This window comes from Artemia sp. Qi Xiang Cuo, chromosome 8, assembly GCF_049724085.1.
Source record: "Artemia sp. Qi Xiang Cuo chromosome 8, ASM4972408v1, whole genome shotgun sequence".
NCBI lineage: Eukaryota > Metazoa > Arthropoda > Branchiopoda > Anostraca > Artemiidae > Artemia > Artemia sp. Qi Xiang Cuo.
This window is the reverse complement of record NC_142801.1, coordinates 58840171-58864573: the sequence shown is the minus strand read 5'-3', so window position 1 is coordinate 58864573 and position 24403 is coordinate 58840171. Positions and strand designations below refer to the sequence as shown.

General features: G+C 37.6%; 3 protein-coding genes across 3 annotated transcripts in view; all 3 read left to right on the top strand.

The window, feature by feature from the left end:
* The window catches only part of neur (E3 ubiquitin-protein ligase neur), a 262144-nt gene that overhangs the window by 51421 nt on the left and 186320 nt on the right, over positions 1-24403 (top strand). The window lies entirely within an intron of this gene.
* LOC148949618 (uncharacterized) lies at positions 8366-21232 on the top strand. Its single transcript, XM_089092742.1, has 5 exons — positions 8366-8395; positions 10395-10502; positions 15564-16381; positions 16456-17182; positions 20780-21232. Exons 1-5 carry the CDS (start codon positions 8366-8368, stop codon positions 21230-21232), a joined length of 2136 nt encoding a protein of 711 aa, XP_088948868.1.
* Positions 23652-24395, top strand: LOC148949617 (uncharacterized). The gene has a single exon (XM_089092741.1). The coding sequence runs from the start codon at positions 23652-23654 to the stop codon at positions 24393-24395; it is 744 nt and encodes a 247-aa protein (XP_088948867.1).

The following is a 24403-nucleotide window of genomic DNA, read 5'->3' as shown; positions in this document are numbered from 1 at the left end:
AATATTGCATACTAAACTTGATAACTGCGGCATAAGAGGCCCAGTTAATGACTTAGTAATGTCTTACCTAAAAAACCGAAATCAGTATGTAGACGGAGGTTATACTTCTTCCTCATCAGTATCTCAATCTCAGTCAGTCGGAGTCCCACAAGGCTCTATTTTGGGTCCACTCTTATTTCTTATCTATGTTATTGATATCAGTAATAGCATCAATGATATTGGCCTTAACATATTATTCGTCGATGACACGGCATTCAATGTCAGCAGCCCCGACTTTAGATCTTTGAAGCTTAGGTTAGAATCAGCGCTGTCGAGGCTTATCTTATGGTTTTCGAGAAATAAATTGACTATTAATTCTACTAAGACAAAATTCATCATCTTTTCTCGTACTGGGAAAACAGCACCGGAAATTATGATGATTAATATTCAAAGCCTACCCATTGAAATTGAAAGAGTTGATGATATTAAATATCTCGGGATAATACTGGATTCAAGTTTATCATTTAAAAGACATGCAAGTTATCTTCGAATGAAACTGGCAAGAAATATTGGTATGATGAATCATCTGAAATTTGTTCTGCCGTTTTTTGCCCTGAAATCTCTTTATCATTCTCTAGTGCATTCATATATAAATTACTGTCCCATTATTTTTTTGAACACTTTTAAAACTCATATTCTTCCTCTTCAGAGGAAACAAAATAAAGCTCTGCGTCTATTGAAAAATTTCCTGCCTAGCCCGTTTTCTTACCCTGGTAAATCGTCAACAAAAAGTATATATTAAATTTTAAATATCTTTCCACTGGATCTTTTCTCTTCTTTCCATTCCGTTCTTTATATGATTAAACACGTTCAAGGTCTTTTGCCTGAGTATTTTTATTTGCATAATAATTTTTTTCAGGATGATAATCAGGTTTTGCATACATATTGGACCCGTGGCAGTTCTGTTGTCAGTCAGGCTTTAATAAAATCTGAAAGGTCCCGTTTTTCACCAAGGCATAATATCATATATAATTGGAATAAATTTCAGTTTTATAGATTTGAATAATTCATTGGTTAATGATAAAATTAGATTAATGAATCATTTAATTAGTAATTATTAATTTGATTTGTTTTTTGGGGTTGATGCTCCTCATTTCATTTTATTTATTTGGTTACTTTCATTTTTTGCGGATTTTGTTTGTTGTTACCGTACGGAGAGTTGAAGAGCAATGTTTTTATTATGGTATCTGGAGATAGTATTAGTTATTTATTGTTGAGTGTATATAAACCCACGCACGAGTTATTCTCACTGTGGGTAATTCATTTGATAGTTTTGTCAAAAATTTTTTTTATTGATTAATAAAGAACTTGAACATGAACCGAAGTGTCTTAACGCCACCGGCACGCCGCCGTCGGCTGAGGTGGCAGTATTCCGCTTACTCTGAACTAACTTGAGCAAATTCTTTATTGCGTCAACCGCAATGTTGCAGCTTGTCTTTTCTCGTGTAGCTAAGGATTTCGATTTTCTGCTTAGAAATCAAGTGCGTTTTTAAAATTAAACAAACAAGTGCGCACACATATAGTTTTGAAAAATTCCTTGTGCTTCCAGGGTGAGTTTTTATTCAGCACTAGTTCTTGTAGCACATCCACTGAATAGACGATTGTCTTTAGAACAGACGCCAGATTGAATTCCCGGTAGGAACTTGAGATTTAAGGACCTCTCTATTTCAAGACATCTTGGTACAGCAAAAAATAAATATTTCTTGAGTCTTTGCCATAGGCAGGTGTTTATGAATATTGAGGTTTTGATTCCGTGACATAGCAGTGTTACTTGAAAAGGTAGGTTCTGAAAATTCTCAAGTTTCTTACTGTTAAATTCTGAATTTATCATCGAGGACAATTAATGTGTTTCCTTATTTGTCATGAAACCACTGGAGGTGTTATAACTAGGAGTAGACTAGGTTTCTAATTACAGGACACGGACATATTTCAGACATCAACAGAAATGATGGAGAAAGAAACTACGAATACAGGTCTCTCTAATCACCATCTCAATAGTTATATCTATTGTACCACCTGGAAAATTAATTTTCGCTACTAAAGCTGTCTAAATTTTCTTAATAAGTATGTCATCTATTTGAATATTTCACCCATATATAATGGTAACTCTTTTAAATTTACACACAGTTAATAGTAGAGACATGATTGCAATTGCAAATTTTTAGCTGGATTCTAATCTTGGAAAATAGGCTACTGCCCAATCTTGAACAAAAAAGCTTAAAATTGAAGTATCTCAATCATGTACTGATTCAATCACTGACATGTGTTGTGAAAAAGAGCAATCATATTTAAATAGGCTTGGCCACAAGATTGCAGTCAGCCAGTCCCAACTATATGCATCAGGACCAAGATTAAGAACCTGTAGTCCTTGTTTATGGAAAGTGCATTTTAGTCAAAACATTTGTAAAGATCACACACTGTCCAAGTACTGGGGGGCTTTACCCTAAATCTTCTTTCATGTAGTAAATATGAACTGGCTGTTCTAGACACTTTCACACATTACCTCTTCCACCACTCACAGTCGTCAGAGACCTCTGCAGTGGGTTCTACCTTCTCTCTAATCACCCTCATAGATGACTTTTACAAAGTTGCAAATTGCAACCCAAATGAAAATAAGTTCACATTCCTTTTCACTATCTAACCCAAGAGAACTGTCTGAGTTGTCATCAACAGTCACTGCTTGAACCTTTTCAGTTTCATTTGCGCCCTCGGTGCTGTCTTCTCTCCAAATTCTTCAAAGCCTTCTTCTTTTTTTCTTGCTTTTGTTTCTTCAATGTTTTCTTTTCCACCTCTTCTTTGCCTTCCTTGTAGCAAAGGCAGCTTGAATCTTGGCTTTCATTGATGTATAAGCGGGCAATATTTCTCTGCCCTCGTTTCTTCCTTGAAGCATTTTGTTTTCTTGGTGGTGCTAGGATGTGGTTGTACTTATTCAGGTGTGAATATCCTATTTCACAATGCCTTCAAAGTCACAGGGCTTACTGAAAGCATTTGGTGAGAGGATAGCAATGTAGGTAGGATTGGGCTAGAGTTAGAGCCTTTGATGAGCTTGGCAATTTACCATCTTCATGGTCTAAAAAAAATTTGCTTGGTCTGTATTTAAGAGCACAGATCTTCATTATCAAATCAATCTGGATTAGAAGGGGATACACCCCTTCTCCCTCCCTTCTGGATGTTTCTCCCTTCCGAATCCTTCTGGATATTTGATGATATGAACACTAAGGAGAAAGATTTTCCTACCAACCCAGCTGTGATGTAAATGGTGACAGTTCTTCTCGATGGTGAAGGTTGCTCGATCAAAAAAATACTACTAGTTTTGATAATTAATTCTGTTACAAATACATTGGTGTTAAACATTTCAACTATTATTGAAGGGTTCTGAAATGCCAAAGCCATTCGGTTTCTACCAGATTTCTACTTCTCTTGATGAACCACGAAGAAGACCAGTGTCCAGCCAGCAACTCGAGAAATGTCTAATTCGTGAATAGGCCCAAATATGATATAAGTTAAAGCTGGGATTTGAGAAAGACTGATCAAAACATAAATGTTTTCGGTCAATAATGATCGTGCCAGCGGCACTCCGCAGCTGCTATTTTGTGCCCCCCGCCACGACCGGCCTTCTTTTATCAACGCGGCGGCTGGGTCTAGCTGCATAATAGAAATCTCAAAGTAAAAATATAAAATATAAGTCAGTATCATTCTGCCAGGGGGGCTGGAGCCCCCCCCCCCCCTTATGGACGGCCATGCTGGTGAAAGTTTTGTATTAGATATTTTTGAATGCATTTTTTGCTTTTAATCACCGGATTTGTAAAAGTTGCAGATATGCCCACCTTACCTCTGTTAATTATTTCATCAGCATGACTTTAAACTTTCATTTTTCGACAACATAAATCCCGAATTTTTATTCTTTTACTTACATTCATTTCCTTATTATCAAATTTAAATCTATAATTTTCTTCACCACTTACTTTTCTTTTTAAAAAAATAGCAACTTCACCCTTTTCAACATTCAGCCTTAATTTTTTCATCGACAAATATTCCTCAATGAGATTCAGAAGCGTCTGCAGATCTTGCGGTTTACGTCTGCAGATGACCTAACTATTAGACCATGTATTTAAGGCCTGGTTACATCGTCTTTATTTCATAAAAAAAAACTTTGTTTACAGTAGCTCATGAAAAAAAATTACTAATTAAAATTTGTTACCGATAATTCGTCGAAACGCATTAATTTGGCTGGGATTATAAAAAAAGGACTTTCAAATGTGAACAAAGATTTAGAAGAGCATTTCAGTCTTCAAAACGAGATTTAAAATCGAATACAAAACTACAAATTAGAATGCGGTCCTCAGTTATTTATCAAACAAAAATAACTTGTTGAACATACGAAGAGTCCTTCGGACCCGCCCCCAGAGATACCTATCCTTTTATAAATTTACACAATAGATGTGTATTATTAGAAAATCGCATTTTTGGAACATCAGATGAATTCACATCCCCGAACTAATTCTCTTTTTACGACTCAATGATATTTTAAATTTTGTTCATGCAGATGGCGTTGTAATATCTGCGATAAACAGGAAAACTTCCTGGGAATATTATCACTAAATTGTTTCTGTCGTCTCCTTCAAACGCCTTCAAACGAAGTTCAATAGTCATCTAAAACGTTGTGATGGAGCGACGGAAAAGACTAGCGGCAAATCAAATATTTAAATGTACCTGATGCCGTGAAGTTAAGGATTAAGAAAAATAATAAACTACGGCATATGATTACACCTTTCACTGTAATTAATCTTTCGCTTAAACTGCTAGGTAACAAAGTCAGCAACTCATAACACGCCAAGATATGTTAAGACTATTTCTCTTGTAGGTGACTAAACTTCATGTTATGTAGTGGCTACAGTTGTCATTGCAGGTATTGCAATCCTGGTATATCAGACACTGTCTTCTGGTCTTCTAAAAAGGCGGAAGGTGCTAGTAGTTCAGTAAATCTACAGACAAAATTGATCGACGATCTGGGGCAAAATTGCAATACAACTGATTTTTACACCATTTTGTAGAGAAAAACATTCTGTACAATATACCAAAAGACCCCAAGAATCTCCTTGGTGGAACAGGGTGAAAAATGGGGAGAAAGGGGAAAATCCAGGGGAAAACTCGAAAATTTACGACCATTTCTTTTTGATTCTGAGAATGGCATTCCTGATGCTCTTGAGTCCAAGAAGATCGAATATGCATTTTTCATTGCTTTGTAATAGGTCGTTCCCCCATTTCCCCACTTACAAGGGGAAAAGAAGAGGTAAATAATGATCCTGTGCAGCAGTCTGCGAGATTTGTTTTCTGGGTTTTCCCGGAGCGAGAAGAATGTATATGTCACTATGATTGCTCTGTCATTAGCCTTTCCCACCATTTTCCAGTTACTAGGGAAAGAGAGGGGGAAGTCAAGATATCATCTAAAGGGAAAAGATAGTCAGGTGGCTCTAGGGAATTTGGAGAGGAGACGAAGGTCTATCAACTCGGTTTTAAAACCCTCCAAAACCGTTTTGACGAAAGTTTAATATCCTATTCCCTGGTGCTTCTCTTGTCCTGTTTGCTGGAGATTCACTACCTACTGGTAGGTTCAAACGGTCAAAGCAATAAAGCAGGCTTGCCGTCCCCAATCTTTGCTCACTCCTTTACAAGTATACCTTGGAGTTCAGCTACACCGGCAATCTGGTTCACGTTTTCTCATCGACCAGCTGAATAGGCTAGGTTTTTCAACTTCTTACTCTGAAGTGTTATGATTCGAACGTTCTGCCGCAGTAACTCATGGGGCAGAATTTCCAGGGATGACTTTTAAAGCTTCATCCAGTTAATTGACGACAATGTCGACCACAATATTTGCACTATCGACAGAAAAGGTAGTTTTCATGGGATGGGTATGCTAGCTGCTGCCACACCAAGGCTACCCAAATTTCCAATCATAATCCCACGAGTAGTTGTAAATCCTGAAGTACTCCAGCAGGTTGGACAAGTGCTTTTATTCTTCTACAATAGAAGCCAACAGGAAATCAGTCTTGTGTACAAACCCATCCCGACCATCACCTTCGACGACAATATCGGTAGCATTGACCTACTATGGCATTCAAGCTGGATAAATGACACGAAACGGGTCGGATGGGGTGGATTTATGCAAGCAATTCACCATGGGTCATGCAAAGGAATTTTGTCGATTGTTTTTCTGCCTATGATCGACTATAATCCCACGAATCTTTCTTGTGTATATACGACCTTACGTTTCATCTCCGATAAAGCACGCCAGCAGGGAATGTTACCAGTTGTTACTTTCAACCAACATTTGTACATGAAAGTGGTGAACATCATCAATGCTGACCCTGCTGATAGTCATCTCAAGGCAGCAGTTCCAATAATCAGTGGTCTACATTGCCGTATGAGCTTTCTTGGAGCGATCGGGCACTTGATGACGGAAACAGGAATAAAAAACGTGCTCGAATGCCTATATGCCGGTAACACCATAAAGTATATCCTTAGAGGTAAGGCTGTTTCAAGATCCATGAGAGCGCACGAGCTTTCAGATTCAGCATTGCAGATCACTCGTATTTGCAAATCGTATGGTTTCGACTGCACAGATGACATACGTGCGAGTCATCAAGACTTTGCAGAAACTTCGGCAATATGCACTGCTCTACTGAATGTGGAAGTAACACTTGAAGACACATACAACGCAGACTTAGTGCGTCGAATCCAAACGCGAATGATGGAGTTTCAAGACACGCTGCAGAACAACAAGACTGCAAAAATATGGCTTCAATATTCAGAAATATTCGGAGTGCTTAAAAAGACCATCAGGGCAGAAAGGACCAGAAACTGGGTACAGTATCTTAAGCACTCTCTGATGCTCCCTTACTTTGCAGCTGAAGGTCACAACCTATATACGAAATCGGTGAGAATATTTCTTTAGCAAATGGAAGAGCTGAAAGAAAGTAACAAGAAGCTGTATAAAGACGTCGAGGATGGGATGTTTGTCATTCGAAGAAGCGATAGATTTTTGACTGGGCTCTCTCCCGACTCAGTAATTGATCAGGTACAGATGAGGTCGCTGAAAAAAAAGCATGGGACTCACGAGAAGAAATGGAATGAGTGACACGCAAAGGTTAATCTGTACAATGTCAATACCAGTAAGAGTTGAAATTAATGAGCTTATGCAGTCACTCACCGGCGTTGAGCACGTGTCATCTGACCATCACGTTTCCGCAAGACCAGCTCGGATAGAAAACGATAGAAAGGACGTAAAGGCTTTAGTAGCTTTTTAGCGCATTCCTGTCCGTGCGGCAACTGTACTCAATTGCGCAATATATCGAATGGTATGACAGCAGCAAGTGATGTCAACGCGGGTTCAGCCATGGCGATAGGAAAGGAAATTCTGAAGTCAATGGACAGCACAGATGCCGATTGCCGATCGTTACATCTTCAAGCGCAAAAGCAAAGCGATTACGATAGCCTATCAAGGCAACATTTCCAAAGCTGACAGTGAAGACATACAAATTGAAGCAAGTCTTCTGTTCCAACGTCTTACAGTAGCGGCAACTACAGCCGGAGGGGATATGGAAGAAATCCTCCGATATGAACTCTCCAACTGTCCTACTGCCCTTTTCGAATCGTCAAACCTCCCACGACACCAAGATAAAGTGGAGCTAGAGGATGCTATTGGGAAATTTGCAAAGGCAGAACCTGTGAACGTCCTATCAAAAGAGCCGGAAAAATACGTGATCGATGGTGGATGGCCGCTCCAGCATATTAAATGGAAAACAGGAAACACTTTCGAACAGATTTGCAACACTTACGTTTCATTCGTGCAACAGAAGTATTCAATGTTTCCGACGTCTTTGATGGTTACACTTGAGGTTCGTCTACCAAAGATGTCACCTAGGTTAGACGAACGAAAGGTATCCAGTGTCCAACCGTGGACTTATATCGAGTGTGAAGCTGCAAAGAAAGAAGGACTGCTTGCAGAATTCTAACAATAAGCAGAACATTATTCGAGCTATTGGTAAGAAGCTTGTCCCAGCCAGCTTCACTCTCCTTCATGCAGAGGGAGATGTGGACGTTCTGATTGCATTAACAGGTGTTAATGCGGCCAAGGAAAGGGTAACCACAGCAGTCGGAAACGACACTGATTTACTGATTCTTCTCCTCCATCACCTGCCTCTAGAAGCCAGGGATCTCTACTTCGAAACCAGTACCAAGTCAAGAGCACTGTCAACTAAATACTGGCACATTAACTTTATCAAAAGATCGCTGGAATAACTTTGTCACTCTATTCTTGTTGACCATGCTTTTCATGGTTGCGACACAACGTCCGGTTTGTTTGGGATAAGAAAGCAGGCTGTCTTGCCATTCCTGAAAAGCCATGAAGAGTTTAGAAATATCTGTGAAGTATTCCTTAATCCGCGCTCTACGAAGGAAGAGTCCAGCAGGCCGGTGAAAATATTTTGCAGTGTTTCTACAAGGCTAAAAAGGGGAGCGTCTGAGCAAAGCTAGGTATAGGGTTTTTCTTAAAAAACTGAACAGCTCAAAGACATCAATTTTGTGAACCCAGAGAGGCCTCCACCAGCTCCATCGGTTGTGAAATTTCATTTTTAGAGCCTTCTATCAGGTAATGGAATGGCATAATAGAGCGTCAGAACCCGACCCGAAAGACTCGGGTTGACGATTACGCGATCGACGCCTCGCTCTGATCTGGCAGACATAGGACCTATTCCGCCTCGTCCGCTAAATGTGATTCGTTGCAGCTGCACGCGTTCCATCAGTGACAATTCACGCTGTAGTTGCAAGAAAAAATGGATTGCCTTCCACACTTGCTTGCAAAGACTGCCAAGGGATTGTGTGTTCAATAAAGATGTTTTTGTTAATAACGATGAAGAAGACGATGTTTAGTGCAAATCCTTGATCTTATTCTTTTTAGTTTAATCAAAACCGTAATTATCTATTGCTGTGATTACCAAAGTTACCCGATTTGTTTTTTTTTTTACATTTAGTTTTATCTTATGTTTCTGTAATATAGTCGAAGTAAATCTGCCCACGTACTCCGAAGGCCCGATGCACTGTCTTTCATACGGTGAAAACACTGCAGTAAAAGCAAGATACGAAAGTAATACCATGTTTTTTTAACATCATCGAGTCAAAAAAAGCTTGAGGGTATCATTCTAACCAGCCATATCGCACAACTCTTGAGGATACTGTTTTTCCCCTTCCCCTTCCTCGCTAAATGGGGAAATCGAACCAAATACAGCGATAAAACGATAAAACTTTCTTTTTTCGAGTTCTCCGCGCAGAAAAAGAGCAGAAGTCAAATCCAAGCACACAATAAATCTGAATTTTTCCAATTTTCCCTCTTTCCCCCTGTTTTTTACCTGTTCCGCCAAGGGGATTTTTAATATGTACAGAATTTTCTTCTCTACAAGACGGTGAAAAAATCTTCTATATTACAATTTTTCCCAGAGTTTCGTGGATTTGCTTGACTATAGGATGAAATGTAACTGTGTCACAGTAATGAGATGATGTAACGATTGTCTGAGAACCATGGCAAATCCCACAAAATTTTTCAAGGCAATTCCTTATTCTCAAGCAGAATCATTGGATGAGTGAAAATCATTGTGCACACTTGCTTGCAAAGACTGCCAAGGGATTGCGTGTTCCAATAAGGATGTTTTTGTTCATAACGACGAAGAAGACAATGTTTAGTACAAATCCTTGATCTTATCCTTTTTAGTTCAATCAAAACCGTAATGATCTTTTGCTGTGGTTAACGAAGTTACCTGATTTGTTTCATTCTTTACATTTAGTTTTGTCTTTTGTTTCTATTATATAGTCTAAGTAAATCTGCCCACGTACTCCGAAGGCCCGATGCATTGTCTCTCCTACGGTGAAAACACTGCAGAAAATCAGGATACAAATCTAATACCATGTTTTTTTTAAATCATCGAGTCAAAAAAACCTTGGGGGCAACATTTTGACCAGTCATATCAAACAACTCTCGAGGATACTGTTTTCCCCCTGCCTGTTGTTCTTAATAAGGACTCCTCTTTTTTATTTTGAAAATGTCACACTGAGTAGAAAAAAATTTGGGGGCATCCCCGGGGTCACTTACCTATGTTTTTTTTAAATCATTCCTGTTCCTCAATTATGAACATTTATGGGCACAAGAAGCCTATTAAGAAGCGTTTACCCATTAAGAATCTAGGATCTATATTATCCAGATCTTTAGTCAAAACTTTTACAATATTTATGGAGGTTCTAGAGTTTCCTATGATTTCTAAAAATTAAATCTAAACGTCCAAAGTTTTCTATAACTATTATAGAAAGGTGGACTGCGACCAGATGGAAGAAATCCTGGTGAAGCAAGAGAAGCTGCAATATCATCCGGTTTTATTGGTACAGCAAATGATTCAGGTTGTATGAAAGGGCTGGTGCCCTTTTTAATAGTCGACAGGGATTGGAGGGCAAATAGCCCCCCCCCACGCCCATCATTTCTCCAAACACATCCAATCAAAATTTGGAGATAGCCATTTTGTTCAGCGTAGTTGATTTACCGATAGAAAACATATTTTTGTGGAGGACACTCCCCCAGAGCCCTCAGGAAAAGGGTTTTAAGTTACGCCCTGGGGGCATATAAGGTTTTTAAAGAAGGCTTTGTCGTAGAAACTTCAAAAAAGCTCCTTCGATTGGAAATTCAAAAGGCTAGTGCCCTTTTTAACAGTCGAAGGTGATTGGAGGGCAACTAGCCCCCCCACGCCATAATTCCCCCAAACACATCCAATAAAAATTTCGAGATAGCCATTTTCTTCAGCGTAGTTGATTTCTAGACAGAAAATATATTTTTGAGGACACTCCCCCACAACCCTCAGGGCAAGGATTATAAGTTATGCCCTGGGGGCAAATAAGGTTTTTATTGAAATCTTTGTCGTAGAAACTTGAAAAAGGGCTCATTCGATTTGAAATTCAAAGGAAAGTACCCTTTTTAATAGTCGAAAGTGATTTGAGGGCAACTAATTCCCCTCTCATGCCCACCTTTTCCCCAGCCACATCTAATCAAATTTTTTAGATAGCCATTATATTCAACGTAGTTGAAAGTTTTGGAAATTAGGTCTTTAAGGATGACAACCCCTCCCTCTACAGCCCTTAGGGGAAGGGTTGTATGTTATGCCCTGGGACATATAAAGTTTTTATTGAAAGCGTACTTTACTGAAAAAATACAAATGAATGTGCATTGTCAGTTTAATATACATATACTGATATTTAGCATTCAAAATGTTAATATTATTTGATTTATTAAAGTTGTAATAGTAAAAATATTTATATTTTTTCAGTAAAGTGCAAATTTTGTTCAGGCCTTGGGAAGGCATAGGGGTTTTGCGCCCAACTTATGTTAATTTCTGCTCGTTTTGAGTTTGACTCGGTTAATTATTGTAATTTCTGTTCGTTTTGGGTTTCATTTATTTATTGATGTTGATTCGTGGTAGTTTCACGCTTGGTAGATTATTTGATTTTATTTTTGCTTATTTTTCGTTTAATAGAGTTTAATTCACTCTATTAATATCGTTTAATTCACTTTTCTTTGAAAAACATATTTTGTGGGAAAAGTTTTTTAAATTAATCATATCAAAATCAATTGGATGATATTGACCCAATTCATCAGAAGACTGGAAATCGCTTGATTTTAACCAACTCTATAGTACCTTTAGTAGTTTCTTTTTTTATATATTTTTTTTTATTTTGCCATACATGTGGTGTTACGTTATTTCTTTTCCCGAAAGAAAAGATTAAAGCGTGCAGCTTGCTCCACAATTTGACCCTTCTTCAGAATATAGTTGTTCTGCATTTTCTGATTAGACTCCTCCCCCCTTAAAACAAAGATTCTGATCCATTCAATGAGATTGATATAACAAAAAAATGCATATACCACAATTTAAAAAAAGGACTGTCAATAATAAAAGATAAAAAGTTGTTAACGATTTCTAAAGATACTTTCTGAATTAAATTCTAATCTAAATATTTAGGAAATAAACTTAAATTGTAATCCTGAATAGAAAACTCTTCCAACAAAAAGCTTCACAAAATTTCATTGCCCCCCCCCCCAACCCTTGTAAAATAAAAAACCCTAACAATCATAGGCCCTAAAACACTTCAGGTTTTTGTTCGTTTGTTTTTGTTTTTAAGTGCATATTCTTCTCTATGTTTTTTCTTCTCTTTTTCCTTTTCTAACTCTTTTATAGCACACTTGCTGTATTACACAGGTTACAAATGTATTATATCAAAAAGTTCGTGATAACGAACTGTAAGTAGGGAGCGACTCGGGCCAATTGTAACCAAAACTAAAAAAAAATCGAAAACAAAAAAAAAAAAAGGAAGAAGAATCGGCTTTCTATGTTGATTCCAGATATATGAAATTCATTAAGTTTAATGTTATCCATCCAAATCTAAGAGCTTGATAAAATTCGTCTGATTTTCGTAAAAAAGGGTAAACGCCCCCAAAGTTAAGGAATCTTAATGAAAATCGCAACAATTAGATTCAGCATATCAAAGAATATTACTATACATGTTTCAAGCTTCCTATCTACAAGAATGTAGAATTTTGCTTCTATTTTTTTCCGAGAAGGATCATGGATGTGTGTTTATTTCTTTTTACTATTTTTTTCAGAAATGGTAGTATCGAACCAATGGTCCTAGGAGATCATAAGAGGGGTTATTTGAGCGAAAACTAAAAGTTCTAGTGTCCTTTCATAGTGACCTAAAAGACTTGCCGCGGGAAAGTAGTGTTTTTTGCCATTTTGTAGTACCAAACTGCGATTTTGCTCAAAAGAGGAGCTAGTTGCTACCGATTGAAAATTCTGAGATAACCAATCAATTTAAAAGTATCAAAAAACTATATACTAAGCTTCTCAGTTGCAGATGAAGACACTTTGCCACACGCAGTTGCCACACGTTGGCGTATTCGTTCCTGAAAAGTCTCATAGCCCATACAAGATAAATATGTTCAAATGTAGTGACACACTCAAACTTATAAGCTTCCTCCATAATTTGACCTTTCTTCAAAATATAGGTGTTCTGAATTCAATGATTAGGCTATCCCCCCCCCCCCCCAATTCCATGAAAACCTGGTCACAGAAAATACGAAATGGGGAAATTTGCATTTCTTTTTTTTGTTCACATATATATATATATATATATATATATATATATATATATATATAGGATATAGTTTATATATTTTTGGTTCATTTATAATAGTTTTAATCAAATAGTTGAGGTTTATGTAAATAGTTGAGTTAATAGGTAAGAAGTTATGTGGAGTTTTGCGCGATCACAAACCTTCGTAGGTTTTCTCCAGCATGAAAGTGTTGTTTAATTTATTTATTTTTTTATGAATGTGGATTAATAAACTTATATGAACTTAACTTATATGAAATATGAACTTATATCAAACTTGCACATAACCGAAAACTGGAAAGATAATTAAAAGAATCACGAGGGCTAACTTAATGATTCCTAAAAGAGGCTGTCTGATGAGAAGTTTTACATAATTTGCAAATTTGTGGCAGAATATTTACAGCAATAATAACAACAAGCATTACTTTATATTCTTCTTATAACACAAAGACAGTTTTTCTCATGTCCTTCAATTTTCTGAAAACTCACTAAGAGTTTCACAGAAAAACAGTTCTTAACAGACGTTTGCTATTTTCATGGATGGGGCTATTCCACCAGTTATTAGAAGAAAAACAAACGTCCTACGTCAGATTTCGAAAGACATTTTTATGGCAAAAAAAAAAGAGTATAAAAGAGGAGTAATTCAAGGGAATATTTTTCCTTGCTAAGAAGAAACCCCCCCCCCCTTTTTAGAAATCCTGGATATGCCACTCACTCAAGTCATACCTGTGAGATAGGACAGTAGCAAACCCCTTCACCAGCTAACCCCCTCTTTTTCTGCTTTCATAATCATAAATAATACAAGTTCACACTGTTGTCCAAATTTGGTCTAACAACTACAAAGAATGCAATGAATAGCTTAAACAAAAGAAAATAGGATGAGCTTTTATACATGCTGAGAATGTAGTAAATAGGTATTTTTCAGTATGAACCCACAGTAAAAATTCCTCTACAGTGATTCCTATACAGTGATTATAAGAATGCAAACATACCCAAAACTGTTCAACACAAAAACCAAGATCTTAAACACAAAACCATCCTGTAGGAAAAACAGCAAGGAAAACTAAAAGAAAACAACTTACATTTGCTCTCTTACTCTTAGCAATAAACTGCAGAACAAAGTTATATATGAATCAGTTTGACCAACATTGTTAAGAACAGAGAGCCAAAGGTATGAATAAACTAAAATTTAGAGTCTACTTGATGTGCTGCAAGTACAAGTATCTTGGTTCTGCTAGTTAACAGATGAAGGAATATCAAAATATATAAAATTCAAAATTTTAGCTAACATTGTCATTTAAAAAGCATTATTTTTTCTTATTTAAACTAAATGAAATCAAATAGGCCCTTCTAATTGATGTGATTCAAGCAATGAAATTTACATTTGCAGAATCAGCAGACAATCAGCTATTTGTTAAAATGCAAATAAAACTGAAATACTGAAAGGCCCTTCTAATTGATGTGTTATCAAAATTGCACTTCCTTCATAGATGTCTAATGGAGGAGAGGCATTTAAAACCACAAATATAGCTTAATTTAAAGCAATAACTGCTACAAAATTCAGTACTACATTTACATTTCATTGTCTTCTATGCCAAATAGATCAACTTATTTTGACAAAATTTGCAAAACTTAACAAATATATAAGCTTTGAGTTTTTCCATTTTTTCTATGGTTTTTTTTTGTCGATAGTCCCTGAATGGACCAAACATAATTATCACTGCCATCACAATTGCACCCCTTCTCAAATGGGAGCAAGTGTGATGCCAGTCCAATTGCCCATTGCTATATACAATTTTTTTATTCTTGTTTGTTTGTTTTTCTTCAAATTAGTTTTATTTATAATTATTGACTAGCTGGGGATGACAAACAAGCATAAAAAATAAACTGCAAATGTAATTAATAACAGCACAATTGCCACAGTAGTCAACCTTTTGCTTTGAAAGGGTGTTCAATAGGGAATTCAATAGTACCACTTTTGGCTATTACCTTGATTACCATAAATTACACTAGCCAGCAAGAACCTCCTGAAGAGACTCTTGATGGGGGTGTGCCTGCATCAAGGTTTGGCAGCATCCCAGGTCAGCTTTCAATCTGCATTGGTCTAGTCATAGTTAATGCCCTTCTTGAATAATTTGGCAGTCTTGCATTGAATAGTGGCAGAGTGACCCTGTTTAATAGTGGCATGGAGCAAGTGTTTCTTATGGAGGAGTCTCTCAGGAGTGTATTGCCTGAATACCTGATGGAAAATATTGCCTGATGGTTTGGTGGAGATTCTGCCAAAGTATACTGCGGTTCCTTCTACTGAGAGTTCACTGCAGATATCTGGATTTCAGTGCTTCACTAATCTAGGACAGCCAAACTGCAGAAGAGGAGTTGGTGTCTATGTCAGAGAAGGCTTACAGGTTAGTGTTATCAACCTTCCTATTTTTAATGTACCTTGGGTTGAAAGTGTATGGCTTGATATTAATCTTCATGACAAAAAAGTCTGTATTGGGTGTATTTACAGAAGCCCTAGCGCACCCAGTCCTGAAGAATGTGAATCATCACTTAAAAAAATTATTGATGGAATGGCTTCCTTTGTATCACAAACGGTTGCATCTGATTTGATAATAATTGGTGATTTTAATTTCCCCTTGGTTGAGTGGGTGGATGGACTTGGTCATCCGGCATCTGGCGGTGAGGATTCACCATTTGTGTCTTGTTTATCTGACAATTTCCTTCACCAAATAGTTGAAAAACCCACAAGGCGCTATGGTGACCAGAACCCTTCCTTGTTGGATCTTGTAATTCTGAGTAACCCAGACTCTCTCATCAGAAATGAATTTCTTCCTCCAGTTGGTAACAGCAACCACTCAGTTATCCTCTCTGTGCTGTCTATGAATAGTCGTTTTGAAACTAACTTGCGCCCTCAAACTTTTATTGACTATCATGAAATACAGCAGGAATTGGTATCAATTAATTGGTCAGAGCTCATTACTTCTGATATCAACACATCATGGTTGAATGTCAAGGAAACTCTCCTGTCAACAGAAAAGAAGCACTCCCGTGTTATTTATCAAAGACAACCAAAAACACTTCCGTTTCTCACAAAGGATACAAAGAGGACTATCAATAAGAAAGCCAGAGCTTGGAAAAGGTACAAAAAGAAAAAAACACAGGGAATTGGCTAAGGTATGCAAAGGCTTGGAATCTCGTCTCAGACTCAGTTAGGAAACTGAAGTCTGAATATGAGGAGAAGCTTGCCACTGATATCAAGGCAAACCCCAAATCCTTCTGGAGGCATGTTTCTGCTAAAAGTCCTAACCATCACACCATTCCTGACCTCAAACATAGCAGGGAAACGCACTTGTTGCTGATAGATAAAGCTAATTTACTGAATGTCCAGTTTGCCTCTGCTTTCACCACCCAGTCTTGTCCAACCATCCCTGCAGCACCATCACATTCTGCATCTACCCCAATGCTTAGCCTGTTAGTTACTGAAGAAATGGTCTTATCTAGCCTCAATAAACTCAGTGTTAACAAGTCCAAAGGACCTGACGGGTTACACCCAAGGCTTTTTCAAGGGTATAGAAATGTCCTCGCTTCTCCTCTGTGCAGACTCTTTCAGCTGTCCCTAAAAAACGGAGAGCTACCTACAGGTTGGAAAACGTTATATGTCACGCCAATCCACAAAAAAGGCCCCAAGGATTGTGCTGAAAATTACTGTCCCATCAGCATCACTTCTGCAGTTGTAAAGGTGTTTGACATATTTGTAAATAGAGCTCTCATTCAGCACTTTGAAGCTAACAACATACTAACTCCTTCTCAACATGGTTTCAGATATGGTAGATCCGTAGACACTAACCTAATACAGACATACAAGTATGTAACATCACTGCTGGATTGCGGATTTCCTGTTGATATGGTGCTCCTGAACGTCTCAAAAGCTTTCAACAGGGTATGTCATGAATTCCTGATTGCCAAACTGAAGGCAGCAGCTGTTGATGGTTTTGCTGTGCAGTGGATACAGAGTTTCCAATCAGAAAAAAAACACAAGCCGTCAGGGTCTATGATTCTCAAGGTGTTCCTAATTTATTGTCATCCATAACTGTATTAAGTGGCGTCCCCCAGGGGACCATCCTTGGACTGAGTCTCTTCAATTTTTATATTAATGATGCACCAAACCTTCTCTCAAACCTCCTCACACTTTATTATATTATGGGAAGATGTTTTTGAAATCCCCCTTCCCCCCAAACTCAGAATTTTCCAAAATTCTACTTTAGAAGCTTTTTTAAATATTTGTTAAGTGCTAAGACACAAAACGTGAAGAAATTATTTGAAAAAACTATGTTTTCTAAAGAGTTAAAGAGGCCGAGTCACAAGTTCGAACCTTAAAATGTACAGGGGTTAGGAGGTACAGTTGGGGGGCTGCCGCCCAAAACCCACCGCTTTTGCAGCCTATAAATAAAAAAAAGGTTTTTAAACTGAAAGTAAGGAGTGACATTAAAACTTAAAATGAACAGAAACTATTCCGTATATGAAAGGGTCTGTCCCCTCCTCAACGCCTTGCTCTTTACGCTAACGTTTGACTTTCTCACAACTTTATTTTTGTTAAACAATAAAAAAATTTAGCATAAAGAGCAAGGTGTTGAGGAGGGGACAGCCCCTTTCATATACGAAATAATTTCTGTTTGTTTTAAGTTTTAATTTCGCTCCTTACTTTCAGTTTAAAATACTTTTTTTTATTTAAAGGCTGCAAAACCAGGGGGTTTGGGGGGCGGCAGCCCCCCAACTGTACCCCCTAACCCCTGTTTGTTTTAAGGTTCAAACTTGTGACTCAGCCTCTTTAACTCTTTAGAAAACGTAGTTTTTTTCAAATAATTTTTGCACGTTTTGTGTCTTAGCACTTTACAAATATTTAAAAAAGCTTCTAAAGTAGAATTTTGGAAAATTTTGAGTTTGAGGGGAAGGGGGATTTTAAAAACCTCTTCCTGTGATATTACTTCTCCTCTTAAGTTGATTCTGATGTTTTTAGCACTCTATCTATTAGTGCTTTAGAAATGTTAAAAAAGCTTCTAAAGTAGAATTTTGGAAAATTTTCAGTTTTGGGGGATTTCAAAAACATCTTCCCATAGCATAATTTGTCCTCTGAGGTCGATTCTGATATTTGTAGCGCTCTATCTATTAGTACTTTAGAGATATTTAGGGGGGAAGAGGGATTTTAAAAACATCTTCCCGTCATATAACGTGTCCCCTGAAGTCGATTCTGATGTTTTTAGCACTCTATCTTTTAGCAATTTAGAAATATTTTAAAAGCTTCTAAAGTAGAATTTTAGAAAATTTTGAGTTTGGGTGGAAGGGGGATTTCAAAACATCTTCCCATGACATAATTTGTCCTCTAAAAATGATTAGTTTATTTTTACTGGTCTCTCTTGTCAAATCCTTTCCCTAATTAATACAGTTTTAATGGTTTTATCAACACAGAGTTGTTTGGCATGTGCTTTATGCTGATGACTCAAAACTTGTTGGCAAAGCTGCTATACCATCTGATCTCCAATCTATACAAACGGACCTTGATATTCTTGGAATCTGGGCTGATAAATGGCTCCTCTCCTTTAATGCTGAAAAATGTCATGTCATTCATTTTGGCAAACATAATCCACATCAGCAGTACCATCTCCAAGGTAACGCCCTCTCTGCAGTTACTGAAGAAAGAGATCTTGGAGTCATTTTTGATCATTGGCTGAGTTTCAGTACCCATGCAAAATCTGTATCTTCTTCTGCATTCCAATCCCTTGGACTTTTAAAAGAACTATCTCTAGCCGGCATTCTAAAGTAGTTATGAAGCTCTACAAGGCACTGGTTTGTCAAGGCCTTGAGATTTGAACGTCCCTGTCATCCCCCTATTTTAAGAAGGACAGGGAAATACTAAAAAAAGTACAGAGAAGAGCAACTAAGATGGTTGATGGCCTCAAACAAGTGCCATACAAAGAGCATTTGCGTCATCTGAAGCTCCCTACTCTCACATACTGGAGGAAGCAAGGCGACATGATTCTAACCCACAAAGTCATTTCAAAAAATACTCTTCCTGGTCTCCTTGCTCCCCAAGAACACCTTGTGACAAGATGACATTCAATGAAAATTTTCAAGAAGCACTCTTCTATCCAAGAGAGAAGCCATTTCTTCAGCCAATGAATAACCAACTTGTGGAATCAGCTCTCTGAAGATAGGGTGTCTGCAGACTCAATGATTTCCTTCAAGCAAAGACTTGACAAAGATTGGGAACAGCAGGAATTCCTCTACAACTGAGAAGCTGCTGAGTCTACAACCCAAATGTAGCAAGCAAATCACAACAAACAAAAAAAAACAACCATTAGATGTCATCACAGAGCATTACAAGGATGGAAAATCCTTAAATTTGCTCCAAGCTGCGATTTAAGGTAATACAACACCTTTTATACAAAGCATGATGTTATTGTAATATGATCATTTATCTTTTTTGCTCTTAAAATACATATGGATATGACATCATTCAGATTAAATTCTTTACTAGTACATAGTAGGCTAAAATTTAAACTACACTAGGGTAAAAGACCTCTTTTTGGGAAAGACCCCTTTTCTTTGGTATTCCAGAAATAAATAGATGGGTTTCTGGATATCCCTATTTTATTATAGCATGACACAATACAAGTGTATACCCAATCATCTCTCACTAGAGCCAACCCAGTGGGATTAACTTGTCATCATAATTTCAAAATAGGGTCTCTGTTTTAATATGCAATTGAAAAGAAAAATTGTATTTAATATTTGTGACTTACAGAATGAATGTCAAGCAATGAAATTTACATTTTCAGAATCAGCTATTTGTTAAAATGCAAATAAAACTGAAAATATTTCTAAAACACTAATAGATAGAGTGCTAAAAACATCAGAATCGACTTCATAGGACAAATTATATCACGGGAAGAGGTTTTTGAAATCCCCCGTCCCCCCAAACTCAAAATTATCTAAAAATCTACTTTAGAATCTTTTAAAATATTTCTAAAGCACTAATAGATAGAGTGCTAAAAACATTAGAATCAACTTCAGAGGACATGTTGCATCACAGGAAGAGGTTTTTGAAATCCCCCTTCCCCCCAAACTCAAAATTTGAGTTATATATATATATATATATATATATATATATATATATATATATATATATATATATATATATATATATATATATATATATATATATGTATGTATATATATGCTATTTTCTATTAACCATCTTGTGGTACCCCATTGATAAATTGGCTATAGAGCCTAAGAATAACAGGAAAAAGTGGGCTAAATATTTATCAAACAGGCAAAGAGTATGAATGTTAAGGTGAATTAATGCATCTTACAGTTTATATTATTCAGTATTTGTGACTGTTTTGAAGCAGGCTAGGCCTAGTTTTAAGAATTTTTTAGTCGGGGATTCAACCAAGCCAAAAGAAAAGAACTCCAAAATATTTTAGTCAGGCATGCTCCTGATATTTTCCTACTTCAAGAAACTTTCTTAAAACAGGAGAATATTGTCCATGATTTCAAGGGGTACAATATTGCCCGTTGGGACAGAGTCCACAAAACAGGTGGTGGCCTACTGTCACTTGTGAAAAATGACCTAGCTTTTAGAATACATGACCCCAGTCCACAAGGGGAAATGGAGGTAGGCATAATTGACATAAAACTACTGGGAAGTAACAAGTGGATTAGTATTGCTAACTGTTATGCCCCAAAGACAAATAAATTCTCCCTGAATCAATTCAAACTGATTGTGAATGCATGTGACCCTGTGAAAATAATTAGTGGTGACTTTAACCTGCACCACAAAATGTGGGATACTGTATCACCAGAAGATCCAATTGCAACCCCTTTAACTGATTACATCCTGGAACCCATAAATAAGTTGTCCCTTGTCACCCCCCAAAGACCTAAATACACGGCTGAACCCTCAGACAGCCAAGTACTCAACCATTGACCTCACTTTCACATCATCAGATATTATAAATAGTGTAGAAATTCAGAAACCCTGTGACTTTGATTCTGACCATGAGGTTCTATCATTAACACTAGAGATCAACCCAGTAAGGTCAAGGTTCCAACAAATTCTGGAAATTCCAAGACAAACTCTGGAACTCCTGGAAACACAACTTAAACCAAAAGGCTTCAGAAATTAAGACAAGTGACCAGTCAGTGGAATCATTATCCAACAAGATTACTTCAGCTATAATAGCTTCTTCAGAAAGAATATTTGGTTACAAATTACCTCATCCCAAGAGACAAAATTCCACTCCTGTACGGAACAATAAATGCCAGAAAGCCTACCTAGAGAATAAAAAATCAAAAAATAACTTTTCTACATACCCCTCAATTGGGAATAAAATAGTTTTCAAGCAAAGGACAGCAGAATTCAAAAAGACACTAAAGACTGAGACACAAGATGGATGGAGAAGGCTCATTGAAGAGAAATTTGGCCACGACATCCCCGTTCGAGAGTTACGGAGAAATTTTCAGGTTTTTTCAGGTAAAAAAAGAAGAACATTCATCCCTGCGGAAATACAGATGGAAAGGACTACAGAATTTTCAACTAATGGGAAACTTAATCTCTTCCTAGAAAAGTTTTTGAAAGCAGATAAACCATCACAGCTCACACACCATCAACTCAGTCTCAAAAACGGTACTGTTCCATTTTCTCACTGCAGCTTTCAGGAAGTTAAAGACACCATTTCAAAGCTCCAGCCTGGTGCAACTGGCCCTGATGGAATTCACAATTTAATGCTGAAAAATTTGCCAGATACATTTGTTGAGCTACTGACAGAGTTATTCAATAGATCTGTAATAGAGTCATCAATACCATCTGAATGGAATAAGGCAACAGTGATCCCACTTCTCAAGGCAGGAAAAGACCCTAGGCTGGTTGATTCATACCGCCCCATATCACTCACCTCTTGTGTTGCAAAACTAATTGAGAGGGTAATAAAACAAAGAATTTTAACCCCATTATCAGACCACATCCAAATTGAACAGCTTGGATTTCTTCCTGGAAGGAGCACCACAGATGCCCTAGTTAGACTAGAGCATCTGATCAAACAAAGCTTCGAAAAAGGAAAAGCAGTTCATGTAATATTTTTAGACATGGAATCAGCATTTGATAGAGTAGATGTGAGGCAACTAATCAGAAAGCTATCTGTAATGGGCTTACCAGACCTACTGGTAAATTGGGTAGGGAGGTCCAGACCTCCCTGGGGGGCTCCTTCTCAGAGTTTAAGAGGAATGCATTTGATATTGGACTCCCTCAAGTGGTTCTTCTAAGTCCACTTCTCTTCTCAGTTTATTGTCATGATATAAGCCTGGAAAATATTCTTGGAGGAGAGCTCTTTCTGTATGCTGATGATATTGCTGTTGCAGTTGTGGGGAGAGACCCTGCATGCTTACAGTCAGCCTCACAAAAAGCTGTAGATATGCTATCAATTTGGGCAAAAAGTAATAATATGGTTTTCTCAAGCCATAAGTCAGTTAGTGTGTTTTTACACAAAATGCATAGCCTGGATGCTTTCAAACCACTGGTGAAACTGAATGGACATGGGATTGTGGTTGCAAAACTTGCACGCTTTCTGGGAGTTGTATTTGACCGAAAAATGACATCGAAACCCCATCTGGATGAGCTGATTTACAGTCTCAAACAAAGACCGAACTTCATTAATGTTCTCTGCCTTGGAAGAAGAGGAGCCCCCACAGCCTTTGCTTCGACTATCGTCAAATCAGTGGTGATATCCAAGATAGACTGTGGATTATTTATATATGGATCTGCTAAGAAATGTCTCCTGAAGAAACTTGACACTACTCTCTATGCAATCTTACGAAGAGCCCTTGGTTTCCTAAAATCAACTCCTATTGCAGCTATATACTGTGAAGTGGGGATCCAGACCCTTCACTCCAGAAGAAAATATCTTCTCGCAAGATATTTTGCAAAAAAGATAAGACTCAAGAACCACATTATCTACAAAGGAATCATTAGCCACCACAACCCTGATGTCCGCTACAAACCAACAGAGATGCCCTCTTTTCAGATATTCCTTTGCCTTCCTGGCATGGAAGAGTTCATAGAGAATGGTAGGCTGACTGTTAATTTGGATGATGATTCTCCCAGTGCCTCCAAAGGAATTGGGGAATTGATTATTCGTAAGATCAGCATTGAAAAAAAGGAGGACCTCCCCCAAGCTGTGATGAAAATCATATTCCCGGGAAAGTTGGCAGAATACCAGGACTACATCTAAGTTTACACAGATGGCTCAAAGACAGAAACAAAATGCAGCTGTGCAGTAGTTATACCCTCCCAGGGCCTGTCTCTTTCCTACGGTTTACCCCCCTACCTGACAATTTTCTCTGGAGAACTTATGGCACTTAAGTTTTCTCTTCAAGCCATAGCAAGCCAAACAGAGACCAAAAATCGGAAGTATATTGTTTGCACTGATTCACTGTCAGCTCTGGACTACCTTTCACACCAGCAACACCAAGCAAGAAATGTTGCCATGGAGATTGAAAATCTGACTACACAACTTGGAAGAAAGGGTATATCAGTCCTATTTATATGGGTCCCAGCACACTGTGGTATAAAGGGAAATGAATTAGCAGACCAGGCTGCAAAACAAGCCTCCCATTTGGGTCTGATCACTAAAACCCCTTTTACTGGACCTGAATTCCTGTCTTCAATCAGTTCAAAAATTTTGGAGGAAGAAGAGGCTTGGCTCCGTTCTTTCCATACCCAGCTCCTGGATTTGTATAATTACAAGCAGCCATCAAAAGAAATGTACCTCTCATCTCGCATCCTTTCAACTTGTCTCTTTCGTCTTAGATGTGGTCATGCAAGGACTAAATCAACACGCTTCCATTGGAAAATGACCCCTACCCCCAACTGCAACACATGTGGAGTGTACGAAGACATACGTCACATCATCTTCAACTGTAGAAAATATGAAAAGGAGAGGGAAATACTAAGGAATTGCTGTGAGAGGGCATTTAAGGCATTCACAATGCGCTCTGTTCTGGGACATTACACGTCTCCTTCTTGGGCTATACAACTAAGCATAAACGTTTTAGGTAGATTTGTTAAGACTACTGGTTTGGTTTATTCCCTCTAAGTTTTTTT

Bases quoted from the DNA above. Each gene is read 5' to 3' on its own strand.
- LOC148949617 (XM_089092741.1), top strand. From the start codon at position 23,652: ATGGCACTTAAGTTTTCTCTTCAAGCCATAGCAAGCCAAACAGAGACC.
- LOC148949618 (XM_089092742.1), top strand. From the start codon at position 8,366: ATGCTTTTCATGGTTGCGACACAACGTCCG. The intron at 10,503-15,563 runs GTGCCCTTTTTA...AGTTCACTGCAG, and splicing joins CAGGTTGTATGAAAGGGCTG to ATATCTGGATTTCAGTGCTT. The intron at 16,382-16,455 runs GTACAAAAAGAA...AGACTCAGTTAG, and splicing joins AAAGCCAGAGCTTGGAAAAG to GAAACTGAAGTCTGAATATG.